We start from the raw sequence: 26,067 nt of genomic DNA, 5'->3' as shown, positions 1-26,067 counted from the left end.
AGTTTTATAACTTATATTATGTTTAATTAGCATTTAGTGAAAAATTTACTATATAAATGTCAATCTTTTGGAAAGATATCCATATAAATCATATACAAATTTCAAAAAGAAAAACAAACTTAAAGGTTTTTGTGTTGGATTGAGCTCTTATGACCACTTTTAAAGATATGATATTATATTAGAGCTTTTAATTTGTAAGTTTGTTATACTAATTCGTTTTTATGTTTTCTACGTTTTTTGATTTGTAATACAGTCGTTGTATATTGTGTTTTAATCGTTAATATATTGATCATATAGGATGATGTCGAAAATATTTTAAATATGTTTTTTTTATTGTTTTGTAATTGTACCGTTTCAAAAAGATAATTAATTAAAACTCATACATATGTTATACTTTCCATCTCTCTCTCTCTCTCTCTCTCTCTCTCTCTCTCTCTTCTCTCTCTCTCTCTCTCTCTCTATCTATATATATATATATATATATATATATATATATATATATATATATATATATATATATATTATAATAGTGGTCAAAACACTTTAATCAAAATTCATTTAAAATCTAATATTTCAAATGCTTTTTAATAATGATTGTAAAAATTTCAACATGTGTTACTTAATTGATTGGTTAATAAAAATATTAATGTTTTGAATCTCCTAAATCTTAAACTTATATTATTTAATTTGTTAGTTAACTAAAATATTTTTTCTACATAAAGATAACATTTTTATGTTTAGTTACTCATATTTGTTTATGTAATTAGAAAACAAGGTGTATATAGAATGACTACTTCAATTTCACATAGGAATCGATACCACTAGAGATATATGTTGTCTTTAACCAGTGGTAGGAGATCCACATATCCTTTTTAATTATTTATATTAATGCTTAGTAATATCTATTTTATATTCTTATTCACCTTAAATTTTTAGGTACAAATTAAGGAAGATGATTCTCGACGCACCAACATAAAGTCAAACGTACGCCTTGCAAAATATGTAAATAAAATAAAATATCATATTTACTAATCGAATTATTTTAAAACTCTTGATGACATTTATGTATAATGATATATTTTGTATGACTTCATTCTTAATTTCAATGTTTAATATTTGAAAGTTCATATATGAAACATTGGATGTTTTGGTGTAATATAAATAGTGTAATACAAAGTTTATTAGATCAACATTGTTTATTAATAGCTCATTCAAAACAACTTATTTCTTATTTTATCCAAAAAATATTATCGGACATAAGAAAAGTAGATTATATTAATGTTATACAAAAACTTATAATATATATTGGAAATTATAAAAGTAAAAGTAAAGTTTATAAGGTATGGACTATATTAGATAGTATCAAAATATAAATTGATGGTTTTATGTTATTTGATAATTCGATTAATGCCCAAAACATGACTAAAAACGTAAATTTCAACATATTTCTATTTTTTTTCCATAATTATTTTAACCACTTAAATGCATTCTTGTACAACGCGCGAGGTTACGCCTAGTATACTTATAAAGGAAACATTTTTTCCTTTCATCACATTCATTTGAAACTCCCATTTATTTTTTCTTTCACCACATTCATTTGAAACTCTCATGACTTTTCAATTTCTTTCTAATAATGATTATAAGTTGGTTAAATAAATATAAAACCTAAAGTGTAATCATATATAAACTAAATTTCAATATTAAAAGAATATATTTTCTTCTACTTATAAAGTTATGTTTTTAACTTTTAACATATTATATTTAATTTATTAGGTCTAATATGTTATTGTATACAAACCATTATCATTTTAAAGCTACAACTTTTAAGCAATTTGTATAAAATATTTAAACTGTTAATTTAAATATAACCTTACAGGATCAACTTAAATATAAACTTAAGTTTAACTTAAACAATCTAAAGAATATTTTGTAAATAGTTAAAAGTGATAAATTGTACTGTCTTTTTAATAATGATTATAAGTTGGTTAATAAGGTTAAATAAGTATCAAACCTAAAGTGTAATCATAAATAAACTAAATTTAATATTAAAATAATATTTTTACTTCTACTTATAAAGTTATGTCCTTAACTTTTGACATATTTTATTTAATTTATTAAATTTAATATGTTGTTGTATGTAAACCATTATCGGTTTAAAGCTACAACTTTTGAACAGTTTAGACAAAATACTTAAATTGTTAATTTAAATATAACATTATAGGGTCGACTTCAATATAAATTTTAGTTCCACTTAACAAACCCAAAAAATATTTTGTAAATAGTTAAAAATTATAAATTGTAGTGTGAAATGCAAAAACTAAATTGTAATATCAGTTTAACTAATATTTCCAAAAGATATTTTTATAATCGTTAAAAGTTTTAAAATAAGTTGCTTAAAATAACTAACAATAACAATCGTTAAAAATAACTCTGTATAAATGATTATATTGTTATCTTTAAAAAAATGTTTGATGTTTTAAATAATTACAATGATAGAAATTAAAACGTTAAGCAAATAAATTTTAAAAAAATAATTAACAACAACAACAACTATAAATAACATTAAACCATATATTATATTTAATTTTATTCATGAGTAACCCACGGGTAGAGGTCATTCAAAAGATTGAGATTATGCGGTTTTAATAGATGTATATATTATCATATAATTCAAAATAATCAATATATTATATCAACTTAGTATACAAATTATTATATCAAATTTAACAATAACATTATTATTATATTAAAAAAACATATATTTGTAAAGAGTTCAGCCATATAGATGCTTCTGTGCAACGCGCGGGCATTCGCCTAGTTTAAGTATGTAATAGTTTTTGTAAGGTTCTTTACCTAATACCAAGGTTGTAAAAATGTGGATGGAGTGAGGTTAAGGTACTAATCGATTAGGCGGGACTAATCATGAGATTAATTAATGACCATTAATTGTTACGAAAATTATTCAAAAATTAATAAATATAAGTTTAATCCTAAGAATATAAATATACAATAATGTTTTTCTTTATACATAAGGCCAAATAATACAATGAGTTCACATGAAATCGTTAAATGTTTGATTGTAACAACCCAAAATTTCAATGTAAAAATTTTATTTTTAATTCAACCATAAAACTTAGTAATACCAATCATTCAAAAATATATTAATGTAAAAACAGTTATCACATACAATCCCAAAGCCCAATAAGTTGTGGAAAACATGGGTGGATGCGTTGCGATCACGTCGGGCCCTTCCCCTTCGATCCGAAGTACTTGAAACCATAAACATAAACTATAAGCACAAAGCTTAGTGAGTTCCCCAAAATACCATATACCATACATACGATAGAGAATGTTATGAGCCAATCATAGTCTTGTCATTATGCCACGAGCCGTATCATGGTCTTTCCTTACCAGGCCAGGGGCCAAAACTCAGGGTCTTGCAGACAAGTGCCAAGAGCCACCTACTGGTCTTCCATGAAAGCATCACAAAGACAACTAGCATACAATCTATATCTAATTATCTACTTATTTTCCAGGGTCCAAACTCTGGTCTTGCATACAAATTTTTCAGGAGCTACCTTCAGGTCTTTCATACAAATGCCAAGGGTCACCCCACGGTCTTCTTATAATACATAAGCCAATAGGTCGGCATTGGTTCCTTCAGCCCATAGTACAATGAGAAGACTCACCTCAATTGATGATAACTGAAACAACACTCGATCCACTGCGAACAATGCTTCTCACACTAAACTAAAACCAGAAACAAACCCAATCAATAATTAGGGTTTAGCCTAAACCCATGATCTAGTCCATTATTCATGATGATGAGGGAAAAATACCATTTTGCCCTTTATATACATGCCTAACTAAACTAAGCCTAAAACCCCTAATGACCCGAGGACCAAAATTGATCCATTGGGCTTCTGCTGAGATGTTCAGTAGTTGCTAGATGCAAGGCCTACAGTTGGGAATAGAGATGAGCAAAGGAACCGATCCGACTAGAACCGGACCCGACCTAGGAGCCGAAGTTGGACGAAATTAAGAAACGAACCGGACCGTCGATTCTACCAGTTTTAGTTTTTGTCGGGTATTCGACGTTGGAATCGGTCCTCGAGAAATAGCAACGTATTTTGAGAAATATTTTGATTACAGTTTCGGTTTTTGCCAGTTCTTGTCGGGTCTTGAAACCTTGTCAAGTGTTGGATGTATTATTATTTTAGAAACATACTCTAATTTTTGAATGTAACTGCTATTAGATTCGTAGGAACATGCACTAACTTATTAATGTAATCTATATAAACAAGTGATTGCCAAACAATATATGAAAAACTACAAGTTTGATATTATAAAAAATAAGTCAATTTCTCTCTTTCAAACAACCATTACATCATTTTGTTGATATTAACCAAAGTACCCAAAAACTACCAACTCTTAACTAGAACATAACTGTCATAATTTCCTGATCACTAACTACCCATCATTAACTATCCAACATTCAAAATATACTTTCAAGTTTCCCCCAAAAAAAACTCTAATATGTGGATTCCAGCATCTATTTGACATTTTGACTAATTATCTTATCTCTTCCCTGTTAGCTTCAAGTTGTGTATGGCATCCACAATGTCTATATATAACACAAAAGAAAAACGTTATTACTTAATAAAATGTAACAATTACTAATAAGACGTTAAAAATAAAATGTAACAAGTATTCTTGTATTACTAATAGCGAGGTCATCGCCAACTAACACACCGTGCACTTCGTCATAGTCATATATAGGAAAGCTACTCTTTCTTATCCAATTTTGAGTGCATATCAATGCCTCCACAATCACAACGGACAAATTAGTACGATAGTTGGTAGTTACTTGACGACCGTTAGTGAATGTGGATTCGGATGTTATGGTAGAAATTTGCATCCCCAAAATATCTATTAAGAAACAAATTAGTGTATAATACACGACATGAATTTATAAAATAAATATGAAAAATTGAAGTAAAAGAAGGTCGATACCTCTTGCCATTCGAGCAACGATCGGGAACCGCACCGCGTTAGTTTTGCACCATGTGAGGATATCATATCCTTTGTCAAATCTGATTGGGTCCTCATTTAAGTATCGTTGCAATTTGCTTTCCGACGAAGTCAATGGGACACTTCCCGAGTTCATATAGCTTCCAAAGAATTCATTTTCATCATCAAAATTAACAACTTCTTCAGGAGTTTCTTGTTGAGACGACGAGGTCATGTTTGGTCTTTCCAAGTATGTATTGAAAAACTTGTCCAATTTGCATTTGATATCAATAACCTTTGCATGTGCTTTCGATTCTTTCTCATCAACAGAAATCTTATTATCTTTGTTCTTGGCTTTAAGCATTTGGATAAAAACAATTTTCATAAACTTTGACTTGCATAATGCCGCAAAGAAGACATAATCACTTATATTGTCATAGTCACCCCAATATTTGTCATATTTTTCTTTCATATCCGGTACCATAAACAAAAAATATGGGTTGGTTTCATGTTTCCTAAGATGTTGCTCTATGTCTAGGATCTCCCGGTATACATATGGAAGATAAGCTTTGATGAACACGAAACTTTTTCAGTTTTATTCTTAAACTTTTCAAGGAACTCCATCATCTTTTTAATCATCTCAAATTCTGAATGTGACGGTATCCTTTCCACACTTTTCTAAAACATTGGATCTATAAAAAAGAACAAAGAAAATACAATCAAAGTTTCATATATGTTGCTGGAAAAAAATAGATTTGGTACGCTATATTCTAAGACATGTAACTCATTCAATTTTTAAACAAATCAAGCATTTTTATAGTAAAAAATTATCTACAAAACCTAAACAACATGTAGGAAAAAGATTCAGGTCAATACAACTTAAATTGAGTGAGTTATGCAACTTTCAAAATTTGGACAAAATGCTAAATTTGTAAATATTGCTAATTTTTAGTGTTGAAACGGATTTGGTTTTATTTATCATGATGGCTATATACGAGAAAAGCATCTTTCACATCGTATGCTGATCTTAGCAATTCAAAAGGTAGAGTTCCACCGTGTTGGGGTTTCACCACACAAAAATCTTTGAGTTTCTACAGTCGCATCCTTCATGGCTTGTTTAAAGATCTTGATCTTTTGCGGGGAGGCTCTAATGTATTTCACCGCATCCTGTATGTTTTAACCCCGTTTTCACAACTAGGTTTATGATATGAGCCATAAACCTAATGTGAAAATGTATTCCATTCTCGTAAATACCCGAAAGTTCTTTCACAATGATGTTGATTGTCGCGTCAACGGTCATCGTCATGACATTCTTCATGCCCCACTTGTTTATGAAAATTAGCAACTCTTGGGCCATGTCTTCAGCTTTGTGAGTATCAACCTCTCTAAAGTTGACTACCCTTTTGTGTATGACAAAATCTTCGGTAATTGAGTAGGTCGTGACAACCATAAAATTTATCTGTTAACACGAGGATGTTCACGTGTTAGTTGTCAAGTGGATAGTTGTTTTGGGGTTGCTTAACTGTTTGTGCAACTTCTACCTCTCCGTTAAATAGAAGGACACAACATCACGAGAAATTTTATGCCTTGAAGGCAATTTTACCCAACCATTGAGGGTGTTTACAAATTCAATGAAGACCTCATTTTCAATGAATTTAAAGGGTAGTTCCACGATGGTGAAAAGCCCTAGTAAGGCAAGTTGGATCATCGTATCATCATGTTTCCATATGTAAACATGACCCTCACCATTAGGAGCTTTCGTAAATGATAACTTTTGTTGTTTGTCATCATCTTCATTCGGTTTGTTGTCTGGATTTAACTTGCAACCATTAAAATGCTTTTTTGTTGAAGTTATCCCATTCCGGTTTGCATCTGCGACTCGTAATTTTAAGCAACAATTACATTTGACACACTTTCTTTAAATTCCATCTTCCTCCTTTACCCATTATATCTCGAAGTAATCCCAAAGAGGAGCGGTACAATTATCTCTACCCTCACCTCGTCTGGTTAGGTTAATCCGGTCCTTTAACTCCTTTTAAGTCATTTGTTTTGTTCTTAGGTTTTGACTTTGTTGGGTACTTTTGTAGTGTTTGCTTTTTTGGTAGTGGTGGTTTTTTTGTTGGTGTTGCTTTTTTTGGTTTCTTCGTTTTTGTGGAGTTGCAAATTTTCTTTCTTTTGATGGTTGTTGTTCTTGGGGCTCCTCTTCTTGGTCTAATTCATCACTTGTTATAACATGCCATGCTGGTGTTTCTTTTATATAATCTTCTCCTGAATCTTCTCCATAACCCTATATTCTTAAAATAAAACATATAATTAGTACATTGTTAAATTGTTACTAAAACAAGAAAAGTAAGATTTGATATGCTTTCTTGTGGGCTTTGTAAGTCATTCATTTTTAACCAAATCAATTGTTTTTATAGTCTAAAATTAGCTACAAAACCTAAAAAACATGTAGGAAAAAAACCAGGTCAATAAAACTTAAAATGAGTGAGTTATGCATATTTGAACAAAAAAGTCATATTATGTTTAATTGCTGAAACAGAAAAAAAAATTACAATTTGATATGCTTCTTTGCGGGGCTTGTAACTCTTTCAATTTTTAACCAAATCAAGTGTTTTTATAGTCTAAAATATCTACAAAACCTATAAAACATGTAGGAAAAAGAATCAGGTCAATAAAACTTAAATTGAGTGAGTTATGCACATTTTAACAAAAACGTCATAATGCGATTTATTGCTGAAACATTTTTTTTTTTTTTTTGATTTGATATGCTTCCTTGCGGGGCTTGTAAACCATTCAATTTTTAACAAAATAAAACATTTTTATAGTCTAAACTTATATACAAAACCTAAACAACACGTAGGAAAGAGATTATGGTCAATACAACTTAAATTGAGTAAGTTATGCACATTTATCAAAAAATTCAGAATGTGATTTAATGCTGAAAAAAATTCTAATTTGATATGCTTCCTTGCGAGGCTTGTAACTCATTCAATTTTAAAAAAAAAAATCAAGCGTTTTTATAGTCTAAAATTATCTACAAAATCTAAAAAACATGTAGGAAAAATATTCAGGTCAATACAACTTAAATTGAGTGAGTTATTCACCTTTCAAAATTTGGACAAAATGCTAAAGAAGTAAATATTGCTAATCTTACTTGGTTATCAAAGTCTTTTCTAATCCAATTATTTGAATTACCATCTTGATTATTGGCATCAATAAGATCCGAGTTTCGGTATCTTAATGATGGTAAATGTAACGCCCGTAGATTCGGGCTAGTCAATTTAGAGGCAATAAGTGTCGAAAATGACTTTTCAAAAAAAGATTATTTAGAATAAATAATCTTAACCAAGTTGTAGAATATGTCTCAAGGGTTTCGTACATATAAAGAATTCCGAAATCCGAGTTATAACGAAGAAGTTATGGCCCGTCAAAGTTATACGGCAAAACTGGCACGACACCGAGAGACGTAAATAGTGAATTTACGATAGAGGAATTTTTAGCCTTAGTGATCTAAACAAAAGTTGTAGTATACGTTAAACCGAGAACATACAAACAAAAAAAAAGAACGTCCAAATCTTACTTCGTATGAGGAAGTTATGAATTTTCTAAGATTTGACATATCAGTGCACGGCCCGAAACTCGAATTTTAGTTCGAGTAGTTTTTGGCCTACGCGACCTAAATGAGAGTTGAAGATCTCATTAATAGGAGCTCAACAATAAAAAGACAGACGAAAATGGAGTCTGTATATAGAAGTGATGAATTTTACGCGGACATTTAACAGTATAATCTCCTCCTGCTGTTAAATTTAAGATCGGTCGAGAATTAGCCGATGGAGTCTAAATAAAAGTTGTAGATCTTGTTTTTACCTATGCGTGGAAAAAAGAACGTCGAAAACGGAGCTCGTATGCAAAAGTTACGGGGTTTAGAAGTCAGCGGGGTGCTGCTGCAAAAGGGGTGACGTGGCTGAATATGGGCCAAGACTTTCTCCCCAAGAAAAGCCATCAGGTGATGACACGTGGCACCGAATCGGCGAGTCAGTGAACCTACTTGGCGATTCCATCAGGAACTCAGCCTATAAATAGAGATGTCGGGTTCCATTCATTCTCACACCTTCCTCTTCCACTTTATCTCTCTACTTTCTCTCTCTAGCCTCCCTAACCCCCCCCCCCTAAAGTCTAGGCAAACCCCCTAGCACCCGGAGGAAGCCCCAAGGCTCCCGAAGCCCCGAGAAAAGAGCCTTTCGGCTCGGGAACGCTGCTCCAGCGAAGCCCGATTTTCGAGAAAACCCATTGTTTTGTCCGAGGAAAACTGTGTTGAGAGTAACGAAGTGTTGTTCGAGTGCCGAGTCACCACCTTCTCAAGTGAATGCATAGTCCCTTTCATGAACATGATTTTAATACAAGTATTGATTGAAGAATTAATGATATGTTTATGTGCGAGTTAATTGATGTTGCATGAAATACGTGTTAAAGAGCATACCTGATTATATATGATGATTTAGGATAAAGAGTAAACCTAAATTAATTATGAGGAATATTGGGTAGTATTTTCTTACGAGTACAAGTGAGTTATACTTAGAGAATAGAACTTTAGTATATGTCATTGATCCGGGAGCATGGATTAGACACAATCATTGTCCCTAGTCCGAGAGTATGGATTGGACATAGTCAACTGTCATTAATCCAGGAGTATGGATTAAGACATAGTAATTGTCCTTATTGCAGGAGTATGGAACATAGTCAGTCGTCCTCAATCTGGGAGTATGGATAGGACATAGTTATTCGTCGTTAATCCGGCAGTATGGATTTACACATAGACACTTGTCCCTAATCCGAGAATATAGAATGGGCACAATTATTGATCTAAGAGCATGAATTAGATCCGAGAGTATGGGGTAAAATTTAAGGTCCGGGAGTATGGATAGTCTTGTTGTAAGGATTAACGGAGTAGGGTAAGAGTTGCTTATATATATGGTGAAATTGTATATTTTGTGAGTTCTAAATTATATATATGATATAACATTGTGGGATTGAAATCCCTATGTACTCACCAGGTTTCCTAACCTGACCCACTCAGTTTATTTATATCATAGGTGTTGATATGAAGTCACATTACACTGAGAGATTAAGGAGATATAAAATCACTAGTGATAATGAATGTAAGTTCTGTTTATGCTTATGTTTATGTATTGACGATGACATCCCAAATGTTTTAAAACGATTAAAAATAATTTTCTTCGGAAATGCTTTGATAACGTATTTATCATGTTTTACTGGAAACAAATTCCGCAACATTTTTATTAAAAGAGGTACTCTGATTTTTATAAAGCGTAAACAAAAAATCGGTCTTTTCTGGCCATAAAAATGGGGATGTCACAGTAAATTTGGTAACCTATTCAAATCATACATTGTCAATATCATACATTAATTATATAACTAAACAAATTCTTAGTTTTGACAATCTTGTATTTATACTACAAACTAATCTAACAAAAATCTTGCATGCATGTCTACAAACTACAAAGTACATTGTTAAATGGAACTTAAAACACGAAATACAAATATATAATCTTACTTGATCTTCATGAGCATCCATAGTTCGAATTACTGAAGGTGATTGTTGAAAAGTTGATGGATGTAGACTACTTTTTCTACCTTTTGACATTGCTTATTGATGGTTGAGATTTGAGAAGATGATCAATGATGGTGGATTGGTGGATAATAGATGTTGGTATAAGATGAAGAGCACATGAGGAAGGAAGCAAAATATGAAGATGTCGACTTGAGATGATGATGAATTGATGATGATCGATTCGAATAGAGATATGGAGATGTTCAACAATCTAACTGATGATCGAAAAATCAAGGACTCGGTAGGGATCCATTAACTAGCGAAGTATAAAAGACACACATCCATGCCGCATTTTTTTAAGGTCCAATTTGGAAGTCCAAAAGACGTGGGTTGTAACAACGTAAATTTTTCAAACCAATTTTTGTTTTCATTTCAAACATAAAAATCACATATCATATTTTCTTAAAAATCTCAGTATCAACATTTATACAATTTATTTATCAAAAGTTGTTTATCATGTAAACCAGGATCCTCCAAAATATGTTTCCAAAGCGAGTGTGTGTACAATTAAATCAGGGCCTTCCTGCGATCATCAAAAGTACCTGAAACACATAACACACAACACAGTAAGCCCGAAGCTTAGTGAGTTCCCCAAAATACCATACACAACTCACTAGCCACTCTAGGCCATAACTCAATAGGACCCTCCGGTTAATGTGTCTTAGTGGAACCTTCCGGTCCAACTCAGTAAACTCATAGCAACAATATTCAACAATAATCACAAGACATAAATGCAGAATATTACAATACACAGATAAACACATAAAACAACTCAATCACATAAAGATACCACTCTTGGTAAGTAGAGTGAGAAGATTCACCTCGTAAGCTAGCTAGTAAAATCGCGTGCTCAGAATCCTCGATTCAGCTTGCGCCTATTACAAGGATAATGTCTCTAATTAATATTCTCCTTACACTCAAATACACCATTCAATGATCTCTGTTACACTCTTAGCCCTAGAAATGGGTAAAAGACCATTTTTCCCCTCCCTGACCTCCATTTCTCATTTTGACTAGTCCTTAAAGTCAACAGAAGTCAAACTCTAGTTAACAGTCCAAATTGACCAAACTCGCCGAGTGCACTCGTGCGACTCGTCGAGTCCCCTCGATTCTCGACACTCTCATGAAGGTCCAACCCATCGAGTTAACCCCTAACTCGTTGAGTTTTCGCCTGATCCAGCTAATCAGGATAACCCTAATCTACTCGCCGAGTTGGCTCATCAACTCGGCAAGTCCGTTCAGATTCAACATGCATTCAGACGACTTTAAGGCATGATACTTCCCCAAACTCTAGATCCATACTCTCAGGGCTCATTTATCACGTAAAGTCGTAGACTTTACATCCATTCATGGCATTTTGGGCATGAAATGCCAAGAACACGATCTAAATGGTTTTTTCACTCATAAATTCCATAAAGGTTGAATAAAGCAGGAACCTTTAGATGTTAGGGACCTCCTAAGGTCCGGATCTGAAGTTCAAGCCTCCTCAAGAACCCGAAATCCTCAAAGTCCCAAAATATAAAGGAAAGAAGCCCAAATCTTCTAAAATGAGAGATCTACACAAACAAAAGAGAAAAGTTCGAACTTGATACCTCTAACATAAGCTATTGGACGTATAAGTAGCAGATCTAACAGCCTCTTCACAATCCTTGCTTGGAATCCTCCTTTCCTCTACCAAAATGCACCCACAAATCTCAAGTAAGGCTCAAAACTCTCTCAAAAGCTCAATGAGGGGATTAGGGTTTCTTCTCAGTGAGGTGTGGCCGTAAATGAGGCTATAAGTGCCTTTAAATAAGCCCCAAACCCGAGGATCTAGGGCTTCCACTCACAACGCCTACTCGACGAGTAGATCATTAAACTCACGTGGCCACACCCGCTTCTACTCGACGGGTTATAGCACCAACTCGTCGAGTAGACCAATGAACCTCAAAAACACATAATTAAAATAATATACCTAGGAATCCGGATGTTACATGGTTTTTTTAAATTCGCCCTGGTTCGTTTCCCGGTTTTTGGTTGGTTCCAATGACCGGTTCCTAGTTCCAAAAATCGACAATAATATAGTATCCATCCCGGCCCAACCGGTTCCATCGGGTTTCGGTTCTGGTACCAATTCCGGTCGGTTCCCCGGTCCATATGCTCATCCCTAGTTGGGAATGGAGTTGGGCCATAAATTTGAGTGGAGCTTCACATGCGTCGAGCTACGGGGCTTGCTAAAGGAATGCTTACCAATGTCGAAACCGCTGATGTTTTCTAACAGGGAGATTTGAATGACTATATTTACTACCACTTAATGCGGAAAAGAGATTCTTAACCTAACTCATCATTTCAAGGTTTCAATTTTTTTTTCTTTTTATAGGTTGCTATTCGGAAGACTTAATGTTCTTCCCCAGAAATGAAGTCTCTCTTGTTGTTGTTGGAAACAACTTATACCTTTTGTTGATCTAGTAACTTTTCTAGGTGATTTTCGTTGTGGGAAAGAAACGGATAAATGGTTATGGAGCATGGATTTCAATGGTGTTTTCTCTATTGCGAGCACTAGGAAATGGATAGATGATAGGGTTCTTTCTCGGTTAATAGTTTAGAGACTCGATGGTGTAACTTGATGCCGATGAAGGTAAATATTTTTGTTTGGAGGATGTTGTTGGGGCAACTTCCAACTACGGTGAAATTGGAAAAGAGATGGGTGATGATTTCCAATGTGCGATGCCCTATTTGTGAGTGGGAAGACGAAACTATGGTATGTCTTTTTAGTCGGTCTGAAGTGGCTAAAAAAATGTGGAAGTCGATTTTTAGATTGCTTGATATTAAAGTGGGTAATTTTTGTGATCCAAGTGACCTTTTAGAGATCGTAGAAGAGTTGAAAATAAACAATAAGAGACGAAAGGTAGTGGAAGGGATAGTATTTACAGACCTTTGGGTCATTTGGAAATTTCGGAATGATGTGCTTCACGACTCTAAAAACATTAGGAAAAAGATGATAATGGATAGTATACAAGAACAGTCTTTTCTTTGGTTGATTAGGAAGAACATAATAGTGGATAGTATACAAGAATTGTCTTTTCTTTGGTTGAGTAGTAGACAACATAAACTTTTGTTTTCATGGGTCTTTGGCTCCAAAACCTTTAAATACTTCGTAATTTCCTAGCTTGTTGTTAGTTTTTTTGTTTTATTGAAAGTTGTTTCCAAAAAAATAGCAAAATGTTAAAAGGAAAGATATTCTTTGAAACTCTTATGTTATAATTATCTTTTTTTCTTAGATTATGTCACTTTCAAAAATAATAACTGTTTTTTATTTAATGCAAATATATTGTGGAATTGGTTTACAACTTTTCATTACATTTTAATCCAACAAAATGACCATCATTAAGTAAGATATTTGTCGATAAACTGTATATGGAAGTCGTTGGTATGCAATAAATGAGAGGGGGCGTATCTCCAGCTGGATCCTTACGTAAGCGTTTACCCAGGCGCACGTTAGTCGCACCCACCTTTACATAAAAATCAAAGTCTTCGAACGTGTTAATTATCCTCCCCGCCATAGCTCTCTTTCTCTTTCTCTTTCTCACCATGTACGGTAGCCGGAAAGATAGCTCCGACACGCGTGTTAAATATCCTCCTTCCCCGTCCCCAAGCTCCTATTCTACCAGCTCATCCACATCCTCATCGAGCCGGAACCGAGTTAGAACTGCAGCGAGATCCGTCGCCGGAGTTTTTGTAGCGTGTTTTACACCACCGGAGGAGGAGACGCCTCATCATAGCAGACATAGCTCCTCTGCGTTTGGTGGTTCGGACGCGTTCAGTTCAGCCTCAGGTGATCAATCATCGTAATAATTTTGATTAATCTTTCTCTCTACGTCTTAAGTTGAACACGAAGCACGGGCATAAATGGATAATTTAGGTAAATCATTTTTTGAGCATCGAAATGACGAGATCTGACCACTCGTTATGTTATGATCGCTTGTACTTCCTGTTATAAAAGCTGTACAACGCGGTTTAGTCATTCATCATCGCTCAAGACAATTTCTTAAATCGAAACATTATCGCTGAAAGCAATGAGATTGAATGGATGACTCTGTGAAATTTTCCTTGGAAAATGCAAGGGTACAACCATGGAAAGCCTGCATTGGCTTAGAAAAGTCAAAAACCTAGCAAACTTAATTTCTATGCAAATTGTTTGATTTCTAACATCTACAGAGCTAACTGTACCTTGTTTGAATTAATAGATATTTCGGGGGCTTCAGATTCAACCGAAGGAAAGAAGCGACATCGTAGTATCTACAATACAGTTCGGAATGATTCACCACACTCGAAAGAGCCCGGAAGTGTAAAGTTCAGTATGGCGGACATCCATAAGGCAACAAAGAACTTCTCACCGACTCTAAAAGTTGGACAGGGCGGATTCGGTACTGTATATAAAGGTCAACTCCCAGATGGAACCCTCGTTGCCGTTAAACGTGCCAAAAAGGTTAACTCCTCATCATTCATTCCCTAAATTTTCAAATCACACAACCTCAGTTCATTATCTCTGGTTTACTCAGATTTTTGGTGTTCATTTTGTACAGAGCATGTATGATAAGAATCTAGGAGGCGAGTTCCAGAGTGAAATTCAAGCGTTATCAAAGGTAGAGCATTTGAATCTGGTGAAGTGTTATGGGTACTTAGAGCATGAAGATGAAAGAATCGTTGTTGTGGAATACGTTCCTAATGGGACGCTTCGTGAACACTTAGAATGTGAGCTAATTAGACTCAAATCTTCCTCCATTCTCGCAACACAGCTATCTAACACTTTAATTTCAGGTTTCAATGGCAATGTTCTTAGTCTTGACTCTCGTTTAGATATCGCTATAGATGTAGCACACGCCATAACCTACCTCCACACTTATACAGGTTTCTTCTTCTTCTTCTTCTTCTTCTTCTTCTTTCCCAACTATTAACTCCTGTATATTTCGTTTTAAACTGAATAAAGCGTACATATGCGTATGGATGCAGATCACCCTATAATACACAGGGATATAAAGTCTTCAAATATACTTCTGACTGAAAAACTGCGAGCCAAAGTTGCCGACTTTGGTTTTGCAAGGCTAGCAGCGGATGCTGAATCAGGTCAGACACATGTATCGACTCAGGTTAAAGGGACAGCTGGCTACTTAGATCCCGAATACCTCAGAACATATCAACTCACAGAGAAGAGTGATGTTTATTCCTTCGGTATATTGCTGGTTGAGCTCGTTACAGGTCGGAGGCCAATTGAACCCAAACAGGAACTTGATCAACGCATCACAGCACGATGGGTATATATATGTACTATGTACTCAAAAAGACAAATACACCCTTTTTCACGTTGGTAAATGACTAATATACCCTTTTCCCTTAGGCCATGAAGAGGTATGCGGATGGTGTTGCTATTTCAGTATTGGATCCGAGATTAGAAAAGTCGGATGCAAATGGTGTGGCTCTTGACAAGATTCTGGAACTGGCTTTACAATGTGTTGCTGCTCATCGAAGAAACAGGCCGACAATGAGGAGATGTGCTGAGGTTTTGTGGAACGTTCGGAAGGAATACAAACAACTGTTAGTTTGATTTGAATATTCCAAATTTGTGTAATTTTGTTATTTTTAAATTTTTATAGAGGTGAAAAAAAATTGATGTGAACAAATAGAAGTAAGCTCATAATTGGAAAGATGCTTGCTATGAAGTTGTGTTTTTCGTTGAATTGGTGTTTTCCATTTTCAACAAATGGAAAAAAAAAAAAAAAAAAAAAACATTTGTTTTGGGGGTTGCGTTTAGAGCCAGGCGTTTTGTACATGTGTTTATCTTTCATTAAAACTTGTATATTATATTGAATTCTAATTTCTTTTTTCTTCTTATTTTAATGTTTAGTCGTCGCTTGCTGGGTTTTTTAATATTTAATATATATCGCCCTTCGTAAAAAAATATAAATGCATGAAAGACGTGTTTAATCTTTATACCCAATTTGCCATTTCAACATTTGGAAAAAGCAACTATAACTTTATCATAAAAGCTTGTGGGGTCAGGTCGTGTGGTCCATCGGATTTTTTAGGAAACGGTAGAAATTAACTGGAATTTAATATCACTTCATCATTTCTTCTAGAGGTTGGTTGGTTGCAGTTCATAATGGAATTCAACGCTAATTTCATTGATATGCAACATTGGACCCCGATTGTAGATATGTTTCATGCCAAGTTGAACACTTGAAAATTAGATGTTAAGTAAGGCTTCCCTAATCATTTTGCTCTTTTAAAGCCTTTGAAAAAATTTATTGGTATGTTGGAAGGTACAAGTTGGTATATTAATGAAACCTGAGTATAGAGGATAAATTTACAAGGCTAAAATCATAGAATTAAGGTTTCGAAGCATCTCCAACCGATGGGTCTGGATTTAAATGGATAAAATGGGTTCCCTAAAGTGGTTTGTTACTTTTGGAGGTCTATAGAATTCCACTTGCTTCGAATATGATAAGGAGAGGCATTGATATTCTCCAAATTGTGTCCGTTTGTAGTTTGGAAGAGGATATGGTTGATAAATTTTTCTTACGGATGTGCTTTTGCCAAGAATGTATGGAGGTGGTTTTGTTCCTAAAAAAAATAAGCAACTCTATTGGAATTTATCAAATTAAAAAGGATCCGTGAACACAAACTTCATGAAAAGGTAATTTAAGTATTTTTATTTTTTACAAGTATTTAAAGAAACTCACGAACAGAATATATAAAAACGAGAATTCTATCATTAATTATTGTTTACATGGCTACATCCCTTTTTCTTATAGATTTACAACCCAAACAAAAACATACATACATTAGAATAAGCTTCAATTCCATTTCATTGTCAATCATAACAGATTTCCATCTCTTGATATTTTAAAGCTTCCAAAATCCAGTTCCCATGAAAGATTTAATTCCTTTCAAAACATTTTGCAAACAGAAGAATTTAACCAAAGTTTTTATAATAAAAATAAAAGGTTCAGAATTCACTAAAAGACCCCTTTACATTTACACCTTCTACCCAAGTATTCTATCAACCCTTTCACCTAAATTTCTAGCTTGCCTATTACAAAACCATCACAACAAAAGATAACAAGAATAAACAAAAATAATAATAACAATAATATTTAATATTTTAATATACCTATCTATCTAACTCGCCCATTTTCCCCTAGGTCTTGACTTCCCGAAAGCGAGTCTTGTCGAGTCAACTCATAGGTCCTGTTTTCAGGCTCTCCATTTGCACAATTCATTGCCTTCACTTTGGAGCATAGAAAGAAGAAAGAAGATACGTATATTGATACATGCCACATGCTGCAACACAATTTAGTCAGATTAAATCATCAATGAATAAAACAAACACTGGAGGGGTAGATTGGACTTTTCACAAACTCACCTATGCCAAAACCAATAACTATTGGTTGATTCCAAGCTCCAACTTATGGCAGCCATTGTCAATGCAGCAAATCCAGCAATCACAAAGAACCACTGAAAGCGTTTAAGAATCGTCTTTATCAGATTTCTACACCATTCTTTGACCATTTGCCACCTGAAAAGTCAAACCTAATCATTTTAAACTTCAAATTTATACAAAATCTTTAAGCTTTAACCAAAATCTGATCAACTACACCAAAAGTGAAGATCTTTTGGTAACAAAATCGATATCAATTTCAAATTTGAAATCTACTGGTTTTGACTTTGACCCGAGAAGTCAACAGAGGATCTCATTCTCACCTATGAAGCATATTAAGGAAAAGTTCTGCTGAAAATGGAAATCGCCTATAATGTGTAAAGAACTCGATTAAAAGGCCAACAAGAAGGCCCGTTGCTCCAATGGCTATAACAAGAACAATGTTGGAGGAACTGCAAAATCATTTACAACACATGTTATCAAGTTACACATTTTTATGCACAAGGTACAACCCATAAAGCAAGATTACCTTGTTGGTCCATTCATAGCCATAAGAGCTGTAACAATGGCAACAACTGTATGAATTGTCCTCTTTGATCCTTCATCAATATCTGTTACATATACAAAAGTCCCTACCACAGCCATGAACGAAAGCCAAAAGTCCATGAACTGCATAACAAATAGATTTTTTTAGTTGGTGTAGTCACAAAAATTACGATTTTGACCTTTATAGGTCATGTTTAAAAGTAATGAAATGGGAAAAGATAAGTTGTTACCTGTAAGACTTTGTAAGATAAAACACACCAAGTGCCAACATCACACGCATGATATAATCCACTAGAAATCCCACTACATGTGTATAACACCCACTCGGCAAATGCCTACAAGAATCAGAATATGATGATGGGCAAATATGTAATTTTACGTTCATGTGGGGATTTCCCAAGAAAGAATTTATGTTACCCCTTGTCGAAGCGCCCAATAAGCCGGAAATACAAACGCAGCATTTGATGCAATTAGGGAAATTGATTGCCATATATGCCCTACAAGAGTGGATAAAATGTTCTCTATCTTGAGTACTTGACTTTTTATTTGGACAGAATGATATGTCTGAATGTGCGTGAATGACCATTTTACCCTTGATGTTGAATAACAAATGATTGTTTATTTAAGAACTATAATCAATTGAATTATAAATCATTGTTTATCGTAGTCTCATTTTTTTTTTTTCATACCAATGACATGCATGCTAATTTACCCTTTTTACCTCTTTCTTTTTTGGTCAATTTACATATATGAGCACAATTTATCAAACTCTAAAAAACAACTTATCAGCTTATTGCATTTTGGCAAAATGTATAAGCTAATTCAAACACTTTTTCTTAAACTCCATTTTGATACCACATAAGCTAATAAGCACTTCTAAAAAAAAGATGTTTTAAATAAGCAATCCCAAACACCACCTTAATAGAGAAAGTTAGGAAATTGAAGTTTTTCCATTAAAATTGCCCTCATTTCTTTTTCCTTTTATTTTTCAAAGTGTGTCATCATGTCCCGATATACTTTTCAAATGATTTAATCTACACGATTGTGAGAGATGAGAATTCTCAGATGTTATTTTCCATTTGAGTAAGAAGGTGGAAATAATTGTACCTTGATGTGAGACAATTTCAACACTGCAATCAAAGCCTCCATGGTCACGATCACATGAGCAATAGCTGAAATAAAAATGTAGCAAGAATTTAGAATCTAAGTGATAGTTGATCTTCTTCAAAAACCGAAATTTACCCTAATATTTCAATACCTGTATAGAGACAAACCACTCATTTCCACAACATTTTGGCATGTTCCATGAGACGAGCATCTTCTCGGGCATCTTTCAATCGAAATAGACATGGTAGTTTGACTTTGACTTTGACTTTTTGAGGAAGAAGTCAAATGTTTTATACCAAAACTCCATGTTCCTCCTCTAACATACACGATATAAAAACTAATTGTCTTCTCATCCGAAGCATACAACTTAAAGAACATAGAACCATTACTATTGCTACTTGAATTCGCATAAAAATAATCCCATTTATCTTCAAATGGTAGTCCACCATATGATGCATATAATTCATGATTTATTTTTGTATCCGAATTCAATCGAATGTGAATACTTCCTCCAGCTGCTCCTGAAGGGATGTCTACTAGGAAATAAGTCCAAGCAATATGTTGACTTTGACTTTGACTTTGACCTTGTGATGAGTTGCTAAGGAGAGGCTCGAGAAGGAAATTAGCAGAATTCGAAGAGATTTTATCGCTCACTGGTAAATAATATGATTCGAAAGGTACAGAAGGATTCTTCCTAAGAATTGTCTGCATATTCCATGCATTTTCTGTAAGAATCAAATTAAAAAGAGCAAGTGGCTGAAGAAATTAGATGTGGGTCCCACCTTCATTTCTCCTAGCGTAAAGGAAATGCAAGAAATAGCAATGTATTTTCATTGTTTTGAAAAATCTAAATCTACCTGTTTATATCAATGAAACAATTTTCACTACTATAATTGAATAGATTTTTATTAGGATTCTATAATACACAGATAAAAGAAAGTATGTTTCTATTTCTTGCATTTGGCCCATTATAATTAGGATTTAGGGAGATGTTAAACAACCTGAAGTGTGTATCTTTCCCATGTACAATTCAATCCAGCCTTATTTATAGGGCACCGAAGCAATTTCCATTCCAATGAATAGCAAAACTTTGTGTCTTCATTTGAGAAGTTGAGGGGTAGAATAGTAAAATACCATCGACCAACTTTAGGCGATCGTATAACCAAAGGGGCATTATTGACATTACCCGAATAATCATGTGTAGATGATGATGGTATGGCACCATGTCGAGCATAGCACATCAATGTGGTATTACTACTATTATTACTTTTCAATGATATCATGATTTCTTCTGAAATTCCCAATAAGTCCAAAGAGTAGAGTTTTGATTCATTTGAATCAATGCAAGAACCCTCAAAATCGTTTTTACAAGAAGTGATGATTCCTTGTGTTGACTTTTGGTCAACACATGAAAGATGGTCAACCGTTTGATTGCAGAATTGCCCTGAGATTGATGGACTCACACAACCTTCAACACTCACATTTCCAGTAAAAGAATACCCTGAACCTCGATTTATCTGTATTTCACATAAAAACATGTTATTCTTTTGGAAATTATTCATAGTCTATTTTTTAAGATACAAGGGTAAAAAGTAATCTTTTGTCAGGTAAAACACTTGTTATCTATACAACCAAGTTACACTTTTTGTACCAATTTAGAAAACAATGTTTCATTTCGCTACCAAATAATGCATAATTTTATCAAATCAGTTGCATAAATTGTTAGAAAATTGAAAAGAAATAAGATTGGGTACTTTCTAATGTTAAAAACAAGGATTAAAAGCATTTGATTTGTTTATTATAACATCCTACTTTAACTTCTTCCTCTTACAACATTATAGTGTAAAAAATCTACCCAATTACAGCAATGTCATCAAAATACAAAGCAATTTTCATTGCTATAATCGGGTAGATTTTTCAAAGTATGATGTCAGTGTTGTAATAGAAATAAATGAAGGTCAAAGTCAAACAATAATGACTACAAGTATTGGAGATAATTTTGTTTACCATCTTTGATTGAGTCCTTGTGGATCCAATGCCATTAAACAAACCAAAATACCATACTCCAGGAGAAATCTGAATAACAATATCGTGTTCATATACATGCAAGATTCATCATCAAAACTATAGAAAAAGTCAAATGTGAATTGTGAAAATACAGAAAGAAAAAGTCAACCTGCTCATTTGTTAGTCTTATCATAACTTTTTTCTGCATTGGATAACATTTCTCAGCAAACTGAAGACCTTCTATTGCCAAAGATCCATTTAAAATGGGGTCCAACTCTGAAGCAATGAATGTTTATAGAATGTAAATTGACTTAATGAGGAAAGCTTTTTTTTTCTCTGGCTTCCTTTATTAAGTTATTCTTTGTATATTTAAGTATTTAGTAAAAAGGAAACAACCATTAAGAGCTTAATGTTGTACCTAAACCAATTAAAGAAGTATTATATGAATCAGGCAAAGGAGGACTTCCTTCACGTGCACAAATCATTGGTAGATTATTTTTATCTACTATCATAATGCTTTTTTTATCCTGCAACTCATAAAAACCATGTTAATCAAGAAATCCAAAAAGAAAACAATGCACATTGATCTTAATATTATTCATGTCCTATTTGTTTTCATCATTTAACAATATCATTTTGTGGGCTGAGATAAGAAAAGCAAAGAGTTTAAAACATTAAACAAAAACAACATTTTACTGATAAAAGTTTTAGTTTCCTACTTACAAGGTTTACATCAGACTCTAAAGATAGAGTCATTGAAGAAAACCACGTTGGTAAATCAACTGCAATCACAAACACAAGGATAAATTAGTTTAAATACTAAATTACTAATCTTGTTCTTCAATTCTTCGTTTTTCTCTCATGTTTAAAAGTAGGGTAATATAAAGGAACGTGAGACAAAAATCTGACAACAAATCCAATAATGGACTATAATCACCTAAATGTCATGACCAAATCAACATAAAAAACAATCCTTTTTATCACAAACTAGTTGCATTAGGATGAATACTTATATAGTGTGCATCAAATAACTCTGACAATGACAATTAATGCAAAATATTATAACCTTATATATAGTGATATACCATCAGACAATATCTAATCTTTTCAATCAAGAAAAAATTTCAACCCAAACATAAACAGCTCACCATCTATGTTTTATACAATTAAAATTAATACAAAATGATGATTGGTTCCTTGTTAACGATGTAGTTAAAGATATCTTAATCTTGTCAATACGCACGGATCTAAGGGCAAAATGGACGCAATCTAATCTTTCAACTTGAAAATATCAAGTTTGACTTTGACCCACCATGTAAATTATCATTAAATCAAGAATACGAGCTTAATTAATGGCAAAGATTATAACTTTCATCAAATCAAATCAACCTGTTGTTAATCATCACTTAAATGATGATCCAAAGGCAAAACGCCCAAAATTGAACTTTTTCCCCTTAAACAATCCCACTTTTTACCTTACAGAATAAAATTGAAGAAAGATAGCTTAATTAATCGTACAAACCGATCAAACGATTTAACACAAAATTCTCCAATGAAGTGATAAAGTTTACCTCTGATATAACGCCAATCGTAAGGTCTGAGCACAGTTCTACCATAAGTAAAGCTTGAGATAGTAAAGGAGTCATAGGGAACAGCATTAGTTTCATATGAACAACAACCGAAAACTAAACAACCGATACAAATGAAAAAGTAAAACTGATTCGAATAAAGACATCCCGGAATCGAATAATTGATTTTCTTTTCCATTTGAATCTGTTTCAACTGATTCTACAACAAAAAATAGAAGTGGGTAGAAACCATTAAACACTAGCTTTTCTTAACATTCAACTGATCATTCAACATAAGCATAAATATATCATCAGTAAGGAATATAATAGAGTTTAAATTTGGAGTTGGGTGCGATTTTTAGGTGAAAAACATAAAGAAATAAAGAAATAAAGAAATAAATCGACATTGACTGGTTCTTGACTTTGGAACCTTTTTCTTCGCTTAAAACTTTTCTTCCCCTCTACGTGCTTTGTAAATGTTCGTATTGACACTACTGACCCCTTATCTATGCGTTCGTTCGCCTCTAGTCCATGTTTATTGTTTAAAGACTCCTACGAAAAAATCATTGGAAAATCTTATAAAAACTCAACATTAAAGTCTTAAAAAACGATTATATTATTTACTTGTATGTTAAAACTCTTATATTTTTTAAAATGTATCATTTAAGAAATTGAGTTCGATAAATCTTAGATAGCCATAAATGCTAGGTAATTGATTTTCAACGTTTTGATTGTTAAAATTCATTAGATTAAAAAAATTCAAAAAAATACGAGGGTTTAAATGTACTAAAAAAATAATATAATGGTTTTTTTAATCTTTTCATGAAAATAAATTAGGTTTTTCTGAAATCAGAAAATCTTAATTAAGAATTTCAGAAAATATAAGGCTTTTAGTGTACTAAAAAATAATATAATATTTTTTTAAGCATTTGATGAAAATATGTTGGGTTTTTCTAAAATTTTCCCTAAAATCATTTGTCCTACTTATATTTATTTGTTTCATATTCAAGGTTTTTCCTTTTCTTTGGAGAATTTTATATATATATATATATATATATATATATATATATATATATATATATATATATATATATATATATATATATATTCGTTTTAAACTTTAAAATATCATATTTGTCTAGTTTAAAATTTTAATTCTATATTTATTCTTCATAAACCTTTAAAATATCAAATTTGTCCAAATCCTTTTTATAATGTTTTTAATAGTTTATAATCATTTTTTATATCTTAGAAACATTACATCTTCAACCCTCTTCATTAATGAATTGTTTGATTGCTTAGTTTTTGTTGTTGTTGATTATTGTCATGTTGTAAACAGAGGATATATTTTTTATATTAACATCGATATTCAATGTTTAAGAAAGACATATATGATATTTTAATGTTTAAAAATTGCATATACAATGTTTTGAAATTTTATGAATGGTAAATATGAAATTTTAAAAATTAAGTTGAACAAATATGATATTTTGATGTTTATAAAGAGTATATACCAAGGTTCTAAATAACATAACACGTGATTTGGCGGCAATGTCAAGGCTAAAGCTTTTTCAAGCCGTAGCGAGCCACGTCGCTTGTAAAACGTGACTTAAGGCAATAGTTTTGTATATAATTAATAATAATATTATATATATATATATATATATATATATTCTACTATTATTCATTTTTATATACATATATGACTTAATGCGACATCTTGTTAAAGCTCGGCAGCAAATACAAGTCTTGGAACTATGACACGTCATGGTGAGCTATGACGCACATCTAAATATACATGCATGCATATTTTTGGTTTTTTTCATGGTTTCAAGTTGCAGTTCTCTTAAACGCTCTTATTTGAGTCTCATTGTTGTGTTGTTTTGAAAAATATTAAAAAAAAATACACAAAATATGCATGCATGCATATATAAATACATTCAAATGCGCATACATGCACATTTCAAAAAAGATTGTCAATATTTTTTTGAGCTAGGATATGGCTTCGATGCACCATTTGGAGAATATTTGTGGTATTGTTTGAAAAATGATAAGTGGATTATGAGTTCTCAAGTTCTCGCAAACCTTTAAGTTCTTGCAATAACTTAACTCTCTCTCTCTCTCTCTCTCTATATATATATATATATATATATATATATATATATATATATATCAGCCTTTCCCGACACTTTCTTGATGGCCTGGCCTGGCGCTCCCTTGCCTACCTTTCCTGGTGCGCACCCGCCAGCCTTGCCTGGTGTGCACCCGACAGCCTCGCCCGACACTTCCGGGCGGCCTTACCCAACTCCTTGCTACTTGGGCCTGAACTTGGCTGGCCCAAGGCCTGACCTAATTGTCCCCTATAAAGTGAATAATGTCTCCTCCATGGAGAGGGACGTCCTCCGGTGGCTCAGCCGCCACCCTAGACCGTTGGCTCAGCCGCCACTCTCCTCCTACAACCACCATACGTTATCCCCAACACCAAGATGGTTCTCTCTAGATAAGGAGAACCATCTCATCTTTACCAACCGATCTAACTTGATCGTCAGAGCCTGCTCCCGGGGCACAGTCCCTGGGGCGGTTCTAATGACTTGATCGTCGATGTCACCTCACTTTAGCCAAAAGGAAAAAAAAAAAGGCAAACGAGAAGTGTTTGGTCAACAAGATGTATATATTTGTCTGCTTTCAACCGGCAACAAGAAAAAAAAAGGTAGTCAATCCCCACCGGCTATGTATTAGTCATGTATTGGGTTCATACATCTCAAGTGGGTCCCATG

At 33.2% G+C, this 26,067-nt stretch overlaps 2 protein-coding genes across 3 annotated transcripts; one reads left to right on the top strand and one right to left on the bottom strand.

Moving 5' to 3' along the window:
- The first annotated feature begins 14,159 nt into the window (after positions 1–14,159).
- Positions 14,160–16,516, top strand: CRCK2 (calmodulin-binding receptor-like cytoplasmic kinase 2). Of its 2 annotated transcripts, XM_079038844.1 has the most exons (6): positions 14,162–14,459; positions 14,872–15,113; positions 15,211–15,379; positions 15,446–15,535; positions 15,638–15,939; positions 16,023–16,516. In XM_079038844.1, the coding sequence occupies exons 1-6, from the start codon at positions 14,216–14,218 to the stop codon at positions 16,227–16,229; spliced, it is 1,254 nt and encodes a 417-aa protein (XP_078894970.1). In that variant the 5' UTR covers positions 14,162–14,215; the 3' UTR covers positions 16,230–16,516. The 2 variants fall into 2 exon arrangements, with proteins under 2 accessions (XP_078894969.1, XP_078894970.1); XM_079038843.1 differs by having other exon boundaries at positions 14,160–14,459; positions 15,211–15,535.
- Positions 16,517–17,596: 1,080 nt separating this feature from the next.
- LOC145101608 (transmembrane protein-like protein) lies at positions 17,597–23,674 on the bottom strand. The gene is made up of 14 exons (XM_079038842.1): positions 23,294–23,674; positions 22,446–22,504; positions 22,141–22,249; positions 21,892–21,998; positions 21,723–21,791; positions 20,717–21,232; positions 19,867–20,420; positions 19,716–19,780; positions 19,026–19,105; positions 18,839–18,943; positions 18,592–18,731; positions 18,386–18,514; positions 18,048–18,200; positions 17,597–17,965 (listed from the first exon to the last, which is right to left on the bottom strand). Exons 1-14 carry the CDS (start codon positions 23,487–23,489, stop codon positions 17,800–17,802), a joined length of 2,448 nt encoding a protein of 815 aa, XP_078894968.1. The 5' UTR covers positions 23,490–23,674; the 3' UTR covers positions 17,597–17,799.
- Between the last annotated feature and the right edge of the window lie 2,393 nt (positions 23,675–26,067).

Source organism: Lactuca serriola, chromosome 4 (genome assembly GCF_051521515.1).
Source record: "Lactuca serriola cultivar US96UC23 chromosome 4, Lser_US96UC23_V15, whole genome shotgun sequence".
Taxonomy (NCBI): Eukaryota; Viridiplantae; Streptophyta; class Magnoliopsida; order Asterales; family Asteraceae; genus Lactuca; species Lactuca serriola.
The sequence above is the reverse complement of the archived record's forward strand: the minus strand, read 5'-3'. Positions and strand labels throughout refer to the sequence as shown.